The 15129-nt window shown below is 37.1% G+C and overlaps 1 protein-coding gene across 1 annotated transcript in view; it reads left to right on the top strand.

The window, feature by feature from the left end:
* Positions 1-6749: 6749 nt before the first annotated feature.
* The window catches only part of LOC110208108 (protein mono-ADP-ribosyltransferase PARP14-like), a 55318-nt gene continuing 46938 nt past the window's right edge, over positions 6750-15129 (top strand). Inside the window, 1 exon segment of the mRNA XM_020985939.2 lies at positions 6750-6990. Coding sequence (XP_020841598.1) covers positions 6807-6990 — 184 coding nt within the window. The 5' untranslated portion in view covers positions 6750-6806.

The raw sequence follows: 15129 nt of genomic DNA, 5'->3' as shown, positions 1-15129 counted from the left end.
GGTACTGCTGTAATGTAAAAAATGATGAAGTGAGTAGTTTCAGAAAAACAGCACCAGACTTTTATGAATTGATGCAAAGTGAAGTGAGAAGAACCTGGAGATCACTATGTACAGCAACAGCAATGTTGTAATGATGATCAGCCATGACAGACTTGGCTCATGATAAAAAACAAAACAAAAAAAACAAACAAACAAACAAAAAACCAATGCTATCTACCTCCAGAGAAAGAACTGAAGAACTGAGTACAAATGAAAGTATCATTTTTTTCTCTCCATTTTTTTGCCTTGTTTGGCAATGTGGCTAATATGGAAATAGTTTTTCAAGATTTCACACATACTGTATAGTTGGTATCATATTGTTTGCCTTCTCAATGGGTGGGGGAAAGGTGAGAGAGAATCTGGAACTCAAAATTTAAAAAGAAAAGAATGCTTAAAATAAACTTTATCGTCTCTCATATCTATCATTTACCATTTTTGCCACCTACTCAATATGATGGGTATGAGGTGGTATCTCAGAGTTGTTTTAATTTGCATTTCTCTAATTATTAGTGATTTAGAGAATTTTTCACATGACCATTGATAGTGTAGAGGGTTATTTTCCTCTTAAAACTACCTATTCATGTTCTTTGACCATTTAGAAATTGAAGAATGTCTCTTATTGTAAATTTGACTCAGTTTCATTTATATCTTACAAATGGGACCTTGCTGCAAAGATTCTTTTCTCAGTTTCCTTCTAATTTTAGCCACCTTGGGTTTTTTTGTGTAAAATCTTTTTAATTTTATGTAATCAAAATTGTCTATTATACCTTCACTAAAACTTTCTATCTCTTGTCTGGCCACAAACTCTTCCACTTATACTCTTACTCCATTTCAAAGGAAAGTCTTTGTTTTTCCTTCTCTTCTTTTCCTGAAGGGAAAAGTCTGTGGGGAAAGATTTAGGCTAGAGAAATAGCATTTCTTAATTTTTCTAGGGAAACAAAAAAATGTGGTTTGTAAATTTGCTTCCTTGTGTAGAAAGAGTGACTCACATCTTTGACACTGCAAGATGGCTGAAGACTTGTCACCACGCTACTCTTTCTAGGTCTACTGCCTACTGGGTGCTCTATTGGACCACACCAGTCCATACTGAGCTTGTGTTAATGGCTGCTTCTATAGTCTACCTTAAGCTGTTCCTGGACTAACTGCTGTCCAGGTGACTTTTGCTGGTGCAGTACTCTACTGGTCTTATGGTTCCTTTGGTGGTCCTATTTTACCCCTGATGGTCCAGTCATCCCTGAGTTTTAACTGAGTGATGTTCTGAGAGCTGCTTAGCAAGTAGTCTGTAATGGGCATTTCTCTCTGCTACTAACTTCTGCTATTATCTCTTCAGAGATGCTCAAGCCTTCCCAGTTTCAGACAGCTGGGGAATGGTGGCTAGAAGCTCCCTGAACAGGTTAGGCTAACAGATATTTCTTAGTTGATAAATGGTCAAAGGGTATGCCTGATTAACAGTGGAGAAATTTGAGGCCATAGTTCCAAATTGTTTTCCAGACTAGCAGACCAACACTGCATTAATCTTCCTGTTTTCCCATAGCCTCACCCACATGAGTCATTTTCCTTCTTTTGCCAACTTTTCTCAATCTAGTAAGTGAGAGATGGCACATTATAATTGCTTTATTTTTCATTTCTCTAATTAATAGGGATTTCAGTAATTTTTTTCATATGGCTTTTGATAGCTTAGATTTTTTTTCCTTTGAGAATTGCCTGTTCATATACTTTCACATTTGCCAGTTGGGGAATAGCTGTTATTCTTATAAAAATTGAATCTGTTCTTCATATCTTGGAAATGAAGCCTTTGTCACAGCATCTTGCTGCAAAGGATTTTTTTCCCAGTTAACTGTTCCCCTCATAATTTCAACAGCATTTGGGGTATGTGTGTGTGTGTGTGTGTGTGTGTGTGTGTGTGTGTGTGTGTGTTTAAAATCTTTTCAATTTCATATAATTAATATTGGCTATTTAATTCTGCGATGCTCATTAGCCTTTATTTGGTCACAAACTTTTCTCTATCAATATAGCCAAACAAACTTGCTTCTCTAGTTTGTTTTTTGTTTGTTTGTTTGTTATGTTTTGGTTTGTTTTTGGAGGCATTCAGTGAGGTTAAGTGACTTGTCCAGGGTCACATAGCTAGTAAGTGGCTGAGGCCAGATTTGAAACCGTTCCTCCTGATCCTGGGCCAGTGCTCCATCTACTGGCTTCTTCAGTTTTTAATTTTAATTTTAAGTGATGTGACCTTTTAGAACTAAGTCGCATATTCATTTAGTGCTTGTATTGCTATATGATGTAAGGTGTTGGTCTAAGCCTAATTTCTTACAATTTGCTTTCTAGTACTCCCAGAAGTTTTTATAGAATAGCGCAGCTAAAGTCTTTGGGTTTATGAAATACCAAGCTACTAAGTTCTCTTGCCTCTATTTTTAGTTTGCCTAATTTGTTTTACTGATTGATTTCCTCTATTTTTAACCTATACCAAATCACGATGATAACTACTATTTGTAGTATAGTTTGAGATCTAATAGGTCTCCTTCTCTTAAAAAAATTTGCCTTTGAGATTCTTGTTTTTCTAATCATATTTTATTCTTCTTAACTTAAACACCAAAAAGAGAACATTTGCATACACATAGAGAACATCAAAAAATATGAATTATTATTTTCATTTATTAATATTATTTGAACCTAACTTTACATGACTAGAGATTGTTTGAACCCAACATGTGGACCTCACCTCAGTAACTCTCCAGGAGTGCCAGAGATTGCTACAAAGAATTTGGAGTTCCCCTAGTCCTGTATCTACCCCAAACATTCTTTTTTGGCCCCCCTTCACCCAGGTCTTATTTTGGGTCCACCCAAAGTTGTGTTTGGGATTCCCTTTGTGTCTTGGCTTCACCAAAATGTTATTGAATGCTTACATTTACTGATATCCATCTCAATCTACCTTGCTTTCCTGTTATCCTCTCAGCAAAATTGCCTAACTGTATACATGTGGTTCATGTGCAGCTGTCCTTGTCGAAATCCTATATAATGTAACCCTTTCAGAGCCTGGATAGCAGGGAGCCACACCTATTTTTTGGCTCACTCTCTTATAACAAACAATCTAATAAGTTTCTTTCTAAAACTATTTTAGATTTTGGGTCTTATTCTTGTGAAAAACAAGAGGAATACACATGCGCATATATGAAACAATCTCCATTTCACAATACTTTAAAAAATTATACATAATAAATTTTAGGTGGCTTCATTCTTTTTTGCACATTACAATTTTCTTCTGAACTTCTATCTGTTCTATGCACTTTAAAAATGTCTCAATGTCTCCCCTTTTTTGACATCCTTAACTACTTTTTTCTTTCTTTTTTTCCTTTTTTTAAAAAACATTATTTTATCTTTAGCTCCAAATTCTCTCCCTTCCTCTGCTATTCTCCCACCCACTGGAAGTAGATAGCATTTTTCACCATGTGTCCTTTGAAATTGTGGTAGATTACTATATTGATCAGAGCTACTAACTTTTCCCCCATTGATTATCTTTTTAATATTGCTAATACTATGTAAATTGTTCTCCTGGTTCTGCAGATTTAATTTTGCATCAGTTCATATAAGTCCTCTCAGGTTTTTCTGAAACCATCCCCTTTATCATTTCTTTTTTTTAAGTTCTTAAATTTATTTTAAATTTAAGTACAAAATTTAAAAAAAAAGAAAAAACAGTGTCATGTATGCATCAGGATATGATAGAGTATTCAATATAAAGCAATACTTTCCATTTCAAGAAAACCTACATAATAAATACTACATATTATTTTCAAAGCTGTCTGGCTTTGCTTTTTTGTAGGTTTCCTTTTGTTCTCTTCTATGCACTTTTAACTATTTCCCCCCTCTTTTCCCCCCCTAAAAAGAATAACTAAGTGTGGGTACATACACACACACACATATACCTATGCATGCATACACACATATATGTATACACACATAAACATCTATACATATATATGTATACATATGCATATATATCTATTAACATACACATATATACACTCATACACATATGTGTAAGACTGTACTATGTTTATTTCTGCTTGTCATCTATTTCTCTGGAGGTGGGTAGCATCTTCTTTCTCTTTTTTTTCTAAATCAACAAATTCAGCATTTCCTACAGCACAGTAATATTCCAACCCAATCACACTCTATGTGACAGACTGTCTATGAACAGTTTCCCCACCCTGAAATTTTCTGCCTTCTTTCTATTTTTGACTGTGTAGGTTTTATATACATAAGAAAATTTTAATTTAAAATAATTGAAATTATCTGTTTTACCCATCAACAATGCTCTTATGTAATAGTATGGTTTAAGGTCTGATACTACTGAATATGCTTCCTCTACACCTTTTTTTTTTACCTGGTTTCTTTGAAGTTTCTGATCTTTTGTTCTTATAAATAAATTTATTATTTTTTTCTAAATCAGTAAAATAATATTTAACAATTTAATTGGGATGGTATTACATAAATAGGTTAATTAGGTAAAATTGTTGTTTTGTTTTATCAAATTGACTTTACCTACCCAAGAACAATAAATATTACTTCAATTATTTAAATCTAACTTTCTTTGTATAAAATGTGGTGTATGTTTATATTCATATGGTTCTTGTGTCTGTTTGGTCATGTATAATCTCGGGTATTTTATACTGTCTAGTTATTTGAAATAGCCTAAACCAATATTGAATAATATGGCCGACATATAGTGTAGTTTCCCTATTTTCTCTTTTGATTAAATCTATTTTAGCTTTAACTTAGTCTGAAATCATTACTACCCCTGATTTTTTATATATAATAAATTCTATTTTATTTGTGTTTGTGTGTAGCTCTCATTTTTATAGCATTTCCTGAAAGAAATATATTGTGGAATTCAAATTTTTAATTTGCTATCAATTTCTATTTTTTAGGTAAATTGATCCCATTTACATTCTAGGCTATAATTACTTGTTGTATGTTTTCCTCCTTCCTATTTTTCCTCAGTATCCTTTTCACCCTATTCCTATCTATTCTCACCCCCCCCTTACCTTTACCTGCTATCTTGCCCTCCTACCCCTCCAAGAATCCCTTCCTTAACCTCTCCCTTAACCCTATCTCCTTGCCCTCTTATTTCACTCTGAATTTAGGATATTTTTATACCTTTCTAGATATATGTGTTGGCCCCTCTTTAACCCATTCCCAATCAGACTATGGTGTCAGTACCACCCACCCTCCCTACTACTAGCTTTTTCTGTATCAATTTTTCCTTTTTTGCCTCATTAGTGTGAGATAATTGCTCCTTTTATGTCTCCCTACACAGTTTTATTTTTTTAATCACCCCATCATATTCAGCTTAGCCCAAGTCTTTCTTTCAAACTACCTAAATAAAAATGACAATCATAAAAGAACTGATGATATTTTCATATATAAGAAACAATTAGACCTTATTGTATCCCTTATAATTGGTCCTTAATGTTTACTTTATACTTCTCCTCAATGTTACATATTTAATTTTACCTTAAGTTCTGCTGTTTTTGTTACAAATATCTGAAAGTCTTTCAGTTCGTTAAGCGTTAGGTTTTTTTCCCATTCATGATTACACCTAACTTTGTTGGATCAGTTATCCTTGGTGGTAACCCTAGCTCTTTTGCTCTAGCAGCTAGATTTTGTGCAATCCTTTGCCTAACCCCTCCCACCTGCAGCTTGGCCATTTCCCTTGCCTTAGTACCCTATATAAACCCTGTTCCTAGCCCCCACCCCCCCACCCTAGCACTTGCTTTGTGGCACCCCAAGATGCAGCTCACTTGCCCCAATTAAAGACCTCCATTTTGCTATATTGGCTGTTTTCTCATGAATTCAGGTTGCCACTATAATTGTTTTTAAAATGATACATAAACCACTAGCTAATTTGATTGCAACTCCTAGTTTAATTTATTGGAGGCCTACAGTAGCTTAGTGGATAGAGCACTGTGCCTGGAGTCAGAAAGACGTGAATTGAAATCCAGCCTCAGACACTTCCTATCTTTGTGACCCTGGGCAAATCACATAACCTCTGATTGCCTGACAAAATGGATTCCCTGAAGAATGAAATAGCAAACCATGCCAATATCTCTGCCAAGAAAACTCCAAATGGGGTCACAAAGGGTCAGATAAGACTGAACGATAAAAGTTTTATTTATTAATTCAATGTTGTTTTTGCTTTGTTTTGTTATTTTTTTCCCTCTATATTGTCTTTTAAATGTCAGTCTAACAAAAGACTGCAGGTAGAAAAGGAAACAAATCATCTTACACAGATTCCTTAGCCTTGCCTCAGAGTAAGAGTAGGAAAATCGATACAGATTTAATTTAGGGATGCTTAACTAATATTTTGATATCTGCATTTGAAAACAACTGCTTTCCTCTGTAATGCTATGTATTTTATTTAATGTGCTCAAAAATATTATTGTGAGGAGTCCCTAGCTTTTACAGATTATGTGAACAAGGGATCTAAACACACACACACACACACACACACACACACACACACACAGAGGTTAACACATGAACTCAAAGTTTCTCAAGTGAGGGAAGGAGAGTCTGTGAAAACCTGAGTCGAAGAATCCAAGAGGGAGCGAGCACCTCTGGTGGAACCGAAAGTCATCCGCCTTAGCTGGGTGGCTGCCCTCTGGCGGTTGGCTTGTGTAATCAGTAGAGACTGGATTTCCAAGAAAAGGAAACCAAAAGAGTTTTCTAAACTAGTGGGAAGAAGCCCAGAGCCAGGGCTGGAGGAGAGTATGGAGATCCCAGGCTCTTTCCCTCTGGTGCTGGAGGGGCCCTGGGGTCCCGACCCTCCCAAGAAGTTGCGCAACAAGTTGCAATGCTACTTCCAGAGCCCCCAGAGATCCGGAGGGGGCGAATGTGTTCTCACACTGCAGACCGGCCGCTCTGAGATCCTTCTCCTCTTCGAACATGAAGAAGGTGGGTGGTGAATTAAGCTGTGTAGGAAGGAGGTGGAACAGAGGCATATCAAGTTGGGGAGGGTGATGAGAACCCTGAGGATGTCAGAGCTGAAGAAGACCTGAGAGATCATCTCGCTCAATTTTGATTTGACAGAAATGGTAACTAAGACCTAGAAAGCGGAAGAGTAGTAAACAACCGAGGCAGGAATAGTACTCGGGGTCTCTGACTCCACAAGATGTGCTCTTTAACTGTGGCTCAGTGACATCCTTCCTACCTACCTTCCTTCCTTCCTTCCTTCCTTCCTTCCTTCCTTCCTTCCTTCCTTCCTTCCTTCCTTCCTTCCTTTTCTGCCTTTTTGTCTCTGTGTTTCTGCCTCTCTTTGTCTCTCTGTCTTTCCCTATCTCTCTGTCTCTGTCTCTTTCTCCCATTATTCAATGAGCTTGTTTTCATCTATAGATTTCTGAAGGAAAACAAAGTAGAAAATATGTCCAAAATATATAAAAGTCAGGTCTGTGCTGATTTCTCTATTTACAGGCATAAAGGGAAATGGAAGTGGGGAGAAGAGTGGGTCGTAGCAGCCTCCGGAAGCTGCAGCTGTCAGTTTAGGGAGCTTTGCAGACACAGCCCTGGCCACATAGCACTGGGCAGCAGGAATAGCACCTTTTCTTGCAGAGATGTAGCAGCACAATTTAAAGGCACCTGCACAGGTATGAGAACCACTGCTCACAGTGGCGTCCCTGGCTGGCAGGGACCAGGCAGGTAGCTCTCTCAGAAGGAGGACTGACTGAGTGGCTAGAGAAGAGTTGGCTGCTTGAGCTACACTCACATTTATATAGAACCCACTCAGCTGCTCAGAAGTCTTTTGCAGCTCTCATGGGCTGGCATTGATTGCCAAACTTTTTGATACTGTATCCTTATCTACTTTTAAAAAAAAGTTGAGTACATGCCCTCAATATATGTATGTTTTCTTACAAATTATATACATGTGTTATGGTGCTAATAATTAGGTACATTACACAGCTTACACAGAAATTTTAAATGATGAAATGAAGATGAAATGCATTTGATTCTAGTCTCAATAGGGAGCCCTTGGAGCCTATGGAGCAGGGAAATGGCATGGGTACATCTGTGCAAGACTGGAGTGAGGAAAGACTTAAGACAGAGAGACCATTTAGGATAGGCTAAATGTTGTCTTAGTCTAGGAATAGGTGATAAGGGCTTGAATCAAGGTAACAGCTTTGTGAGTAGAGAGAAGGGGTCTCATAAGAGATGTTGTTAAAAGCAGAAAAGGCAAGATTAATCAACCAACTAGTTCTGGGGGGTGACGGAGAATGAGAAGTCAAGGATGACACTGAGGTTAGGAATCTAGGTGACTTGGAAGGATGGTGGTTCTTTTGACAGAAAAAAAGAAATTTACAAGAGAACTGGGTTTGAGGAGAAAGATGATAAAAAGAAATTTGAAATGTATATCACAACCCATTGATGCTTACTTATTCTGTGAGACTTGCTCTGCTCCACTGAACAGGAAAAGTGGACTTGGGGCTCTTGCCCACCAATAATAGCTTCAGAGCACAGGGCCTGCCTTCCAAAGGGTATTTGCCATAGCCACCAAGTATGATCCGGTGACAGGCTGGGCAATTCAGATCTGGAAGACCTGAGTTCAAATTTAGTCTCAGATATTTAGGGGTGTGTTTTCAGGTAAGTCACTTAATCTCTGCTTCAGTTTTCTTATCTGTAAAATGGGGATAATAATAGCACCTACTTCCCAAAGTTGTGAGGATGAAATAGGATAATGATTGTAAAGCACTTAGCACAGTGCCTGGCACATAGTAAGTCCTATATAGATGTTAGTTGTTGCTGTTGATGTTGTTGTTAGGACAGGAGGTGAATCTTCAGGGGTTGTTTTGTCATTTTCTTTCTTTTGCTGGAGAGGCAATTTTTCCAGTTGCAACTGCAGTTTCTAGTTGAGTGCTCCACAAGTGGTACAGTTATAATTGGCTTGAGAAGCCAACAGCTGGATCAGAAGGGGAGAAGTTGGAAACTTGCCCAGTCATAGGGATGGTTGAAGTAAGGCAGTGCTGAAGGATAGGTATAGGTGTAGTACTGCTGGAAAGAAACCCCATGATTGTCTGTCACAGAGAAAGTGAGATGTGAACCATCATCCCATCTTCTAATTACTCACACACCCCTTGTGCTCAGTCTCCTCAAAACTATAGACCCCTAGGAAACTTCAGTCCCCGCTTTGAAGAACAGTGGTCTATGCGATAAAATGCAAACTCCTTAGCCGGGCATTCAAAGCCTATAATGGTCTGGCTTCAACTACCTTTTTAACCTCATTTCATGGTATTCCCCTTCATTCTATGCTCCAGGCAAAACCGTCATCTTATTTTGCTTTGCCCCTCTCTTTCTTCTCCTCTATACCTTAGCCTTTCTATAGAATATCCTGACCTCCAACAGTAGACTTCTCGTACCCTACCTTCATCCCAGTTTTCCTATTGATATCCTTTCTCCTTTTTTAAGACCCACTTTTTCCATGAAATTTGAAAACCCTAATTCTCCAAGCTAGAAATGATTGATTCCTCCTTTTTCTCTGAGGCATTCTGTTTGATCACTCCAGGCACTCAATCATTTTCTGCTGTGTATTATAGTTGGTTTTGTACCAGGCTCAACTCCTTACTTGTAAGCTCCTTGAAGGTAGGGAGGAGGTCTTTGTGTCCTCCCTATACCTAATAGGATTTTAATAAAGGTTGGTCGAATATAATTGAATAGACAATTCTCAAAAAAAAATTACAAACTATTAACTATCATATGAAAGATTTGAGAATGGCTGGCAATAAGAGCAATGCAATGAAACAATTATGAGGTTTCTGTGACACCAAGCAAACTGACAAGATGACAGAAGGCAGAAATAGTACATTTAATAATTGAAGAACAGTTTAGAAGTGGTTTTCCTCACCTCCACTCTCTAAAGAACTCTGTAACAAACATTAATATGCCCCTCCTACACGTGAGGAATCTTCTTGGTTTCAGAGCAGGCAAGGTTATCTACTGAGAGAAGGTCAGAATGGAAATGGAATTCGAATTGGTGGGATTTGAGGAGAAAGATGTTTTGGCAGATAGTCAAAAGGAAGTATGTGAATCTGTCAGAGATGGAGGGGGATGAAAAGGGTTTACCTGCAACTGCGAGGGATGGGTTGATATCAGGTAGAATGCATTCATTGTGGTTAGAGTTATCAATTTTATCCATTCGGTTCCAGGAACAAAAACACAGAAATATAATAGGACTAATGGACTCAGGTTGTTGATGAGGAAATGAAACTAGGTAGCTCAGTGGACAGAGAGTTTGGCCTGGAGTCTAGAAGACCTGAGGTTAGATCCAGCCTCAGGCACTTAGCAACTTGGTGACCTTGGGCAAGTCATTTAAGTGGAGCTTCCTCACCTACAAAATGGGAATATTAATAGCACCTACCTCCCCAGAGTTATTGTGAGGACCAAATGAAATATGATTGTAAAGCTTTAGCACAGTTCCTGGCACACAGTAAGGGTTATATAAATATTAGTTATTATTAGATCAGACAGAGATCAAAGGGGAATAGGAATCATGGATGTCCTGGGAGCATGCTTCACCATCAGTTATCTGAAAGAAAGGCCTTTTTCTTTTTTTAAAAATTGATATCTTTTGTTTTTATTTTAAATTTAATTTGATTTATTATCAATGAACACAGATCTATTTTCTCTGCTTTCCACATTCAAAAAAAGAATAAAAAAAATACAAAATTCTTGTAACAAATTTGTGTAGTCAAACAAAGTCATTCCTTCATTGATTGTGCCCAAAAATTTTATGTTTTAATCTATACTCTGAGTTTATCATTACTCTGACAAGAGCTGGGTAGCATGCTTCAGTCACTGTATGACCTCTGGTCACTGTGTTGATCAAAGTTCTTATGTCTTTCCAAGTTGTTTGAAATTTACAGTGTTGTAGTTATGGTATTAATTGTTCTCCTGCTCACTTCCCTGCATCAATTTATACAAGTCTTCCCAGGTTTAAGAGAGATCCTTTTTCACAGGTGATCTCTTGAGTAGCTTTCTTTACAGAGTAACTACATTTCCTGACTGATCAACAGAAAAGGGTTAGTCATGTGTTACTCCTCTTAGTCCTAACTAGTCCACCTTGCCTCTCCTGTCCTGTGGAATCTTCACCCAGCTGCCAATTTGATTAAACACAAGTCTTGCCATCTCACTCCACAGTTTGTGAAGCTTCAGGAGCTCCCTATTGCCTCTAGGATAAAATAGAGTTCTTTTGGTTGGCATTGAAAGCCTTTCATAAACTTTGAGACTGTTTTAACATCACTTTTGCTCATGTACTCTATCTTCCAGCCAAAATACCTGTCTTGTAGTTCCTGGTACATACATGCCATCTTTAATCTTCATGCCTTTGTACAGGCTCCCCCCTGGAATGCCTGGAATGTTTCCTCCTCATTTTGGATTCTTGGATTTCCCATTCCCCTTTAAGATCCAGGTCAAATGCCACCTTCTACAAAGCTTTCCCTCATCCTTCCCTCCCGCTCCCCAGTTGTTAAAAGAGCCACATCCACAGATGAACCTATTAAATATTTATTTTTTGTGTGTATAGCTTTTTATGCAGATACTTTAGTTAATGAAGGGCAGAAAAGGACACTGAGAAAAGCAACCTGACAAAATTCTAAGGACCCGAGAGAAAAGAGTCCCCTAAGAGGATCTTTTTTTCATAGCAGCCTCCGAGGCAAAAGCAATGACTGCATTGCATTATCATCCATCAATTATCTTACAAATGACAATTTTCAGGGTTTTGAAGGGTACAGCAGAGAAACTATAAATTAAAGACCTGTTTGGGCATTATTGGAAAAGTGTACATTGCTTGTTAGTGTTACACCTGATAGAACTGTTGATTTTGGTTTTCCTACCTGTGTTAGGATGGGTTACTACTTATGGTGAAGCTTTGATTTGAAGCTTTAGAAACCAGTTAAGCAGAGAAAAAGCCAGAGATCAGAAGAATGAGAAGACACAGCAGCTGCCCAAAGAAGGAAGCTAAGGATGGAGAGAGAAAAAAAAAAGGGTGACTACTTGCTGCTGCTTTAAAGAGGTAGAGCAGAGGAGAATCAGAAGATAAAGGCAGCTACTTGGAACTGGTGAGAGATAACTGCTGCCAGACAGGCTCTGTTAGCTGTTGGGAGCTCACAAGGAAAGAAGAGCTGACTTTGCTTGTTTGTATTGCTCTTTACTGCCATCTACAATTTGAAAGCTGACTGAGGCCAGTCTTACCCTACGGCTGATGGAAGAGTTATTTTCATTCGGAAGAGCTCTGTAGTAACTGAGAGTACATTGGAGATAACAGAATTCTTGGGTAGAGTTGACTGGGGTTGTCTCCATAGCTCTTTACTGCCATCTACAGCTTTTGAGAGGGAAAAGCCCGTAGGGACCCAGATAGTAACTAGTCTAAAGGGCTTTTGTACTTTGCAGACTTAAGTGAAGTAAAGGCCTTTGAGTTCTCATTGCTTCAGTGGCCAGCCAAGGGAACAGAACAGTTTATCCTAGGCTGAGGACTACTATTTCACTGAAAGAATATAATGCTGCTACAAAGGGTTTAATGATGCTTTTGAGGCCTGAGAGTAGTAAAGAATGGGATTCTTTCTGGTGGACATACAGGTCTACAACTCAGTCTTAAGCTGACCCTAACACATTGGTTTCCCTCTCTACTAGGTTTCTGTAAGTATGAGCCCATTGCCTCCCCAGGTTTGCGGATGTTTTATGTTCTTATTATCTCTATGTTTATTCTTTATTGAGTAAACATAATTATTCTTGCTTTTGCCTTTTTTTTAGTTAATGTTTCATTTAAAAGAGTCTGGTACACAATAAATTCAAAATGGATATTCATCCTATATGTTAAAGGTCATACTGTAAAAAAAAAATTATGAGAGGTAAATTGTATACTTTTCACAGTTATGGGTAAGAGATGTTTTCATAACCAGACAAGTGATAGAGGAAAATTCAAAAGATACAATAGATCATTTAAATCATATGAAATTGAAAAGCTTCCACATGGACAAAATGAAAGCATCTAGGCTAAGAATGGAAATAGTCAAATGGGGAAAAGACCCTGTATCAAATTTCTAGAATAATGGTTTTGTATCTAAGATATTTAGATAACTAACAAATATATATGACTAAATGCATTACCCAATAGAGAAATGGTCAAAGGATGTGAACAATCAATTCTTTTTTTAAATCAATTTTATTTTCAGTTCTTAATTCTCTTCCTCATTGAGAAGGAAAGAAAAATAAAAACTGTTACAACTGTGTATAGTTAAGCAAAACAAATTCCCATATTATCCATATCAAAGAAAGAAAGAACAGAAAATATGCTTCAAACTGTACTCTACATCCATCAGCTCTCTATCTGGAATTAGATAGCATGTTTCATCATGAGTACTTTGGATTTGTAGTTGATCATTGGTGAACAAACAGTTCTAAATAGAATCGCAAATTAATAGACATATGAATGAAAATATTTTTCATCACAGAAATGCAAATTGAAACAACTTGAGATTTTACTTCATACCCAGAAAACTGACCAAGTTAAAAAAAGATGAGAATAATTAAGGTTGGTAGGGTTGTAGAAAGATGCGTGTACTAATCCATTGTTGGTGGAGCTATGAATAAGTGCAACCATTTTGGAAAGCAATTTGGAATTAAGCAAATAATGTGACTAAAATGTCCATACCCTTTGACTTCAGTTTTCCACTAGGAAGCGTATATTCCAAGGATGTCATTGATAAAAAAGAAAGTATAGATAAGTACTTGATAAATACATTGATAAAAGGAACATTTTTACATAAGTATTTTTATGGTAGCAATAAACTAGAAACAAGGTAAATGCCAGTTGATTGGTGAGTGGCTAAACAAATTGTTATATGTGAATGTAATGGAATATTTTGTGCTGTAAGGAATGAAAATAGAAAAACATGGAAACACTTACATGAACTGATGCAGAGTAAAATAAGTGGAGTCAAGAAGTACATGATTGCAACAATGTAAATTGTAAAGAATATCTAGCAAAAAAACAATTGAAAGTGACTATTGCAAAATTACAAAGAACAAGCATAGCCCGTAAGAAGAGATGTGAGAAGACACCTTCTCTACTACTTTGCAAGAGCTGAAAGGTTTGCAGGTGCAGAATAAAATATTTTCAGATTTTTTTGTGTATTGATGTGCTAATTGTTTTTCTCTCCTTCATATTTTTACTTTTAAATAATAATTTGTTATATGAAATGGGTCCCTAGGAAGTATGGTGGGTAATTAATAAAAACTGAGGAAACAATCCATGATTTATTAGCAAAACAAGAATAATAAATGGGTCAGCTGACATCCCAGTTGGTCCAAAGACCCTGAATATAGGGGGAGATAGATTTTATGTATTAAAAACAATTAATCAAATAAGACTAATTAATTAAAAGAAAAAAATAACAGGATATAAGCTAAGATACAAAATTAGGTAATCTGATTTCTAATTGGAGGAAAGACTAGGGGCTTTCCAAATTGGGAAGGGTAAGAGTAAATTTTGGTTAAGTCGGACGAGGGAACAAGTAGGTTTTAGGGTCTTTCCCTCTAGGATTGACAGATGCTGACTAATTGCAACTACCTACATTTATGAAACAATAGATGACTTATGCCATCTAGTTTCTCATGGATGATTTACAGAAAAACAAGATGGAGGATAATACATGTGGCAACACAAGATTTAGTTAGTATTTGTGAGATAGAATCTAATTGGTTCTCTTGATTCCCATGCCAGACCAACTGCATTTTGTAACTGGTCTTCACTTCATTCCTTTTTTTTTTTAGGCAATTGGGGTTAAGTGACTTGCCCAAGGTCACATAGCTAGTAAGTGTCAAATGTTTGGTCTGAGGCCAGATTTGAACTCAAGTCCTCCTGACTTCTGGGCCAGTGCTTTATCCACTGCACCACCTAGCTGCCCCTTTTATTCCATTTCTTCAGAAGTTGGGGAAAAAGATACAGGGGAAATTTGGGTAAAAACAAAAGATATTCATAATTTTTTAAGAGTCCATAGTTTCATTGTGATTATGTATAACTGGGAAGTATACTAGTGGAAGCTTAGG

This window comes from Phascolarctos cinereus, unplaced genomic scaffold (genome assembly GCF_003287225.1).
Source record: "Phascolarctos cinereus isolate Bilbo 61053 unplaced genomic scaffold, phaCin_HiC Scaffold_726;HRSCAF=1367, whole genome shotgun sequence".
Lineage (NCBI taxonomy): Eukaryota > Metazoa > Chordata > Mammalia > Diprotodontia > Phascolarctidae > Phascolarctos > Phascolarctos cinereus.
Note: the sequence above shows the minus strand (reverse complement) of the source record. Positions and strands in the feature narration are given on the sequence as shown.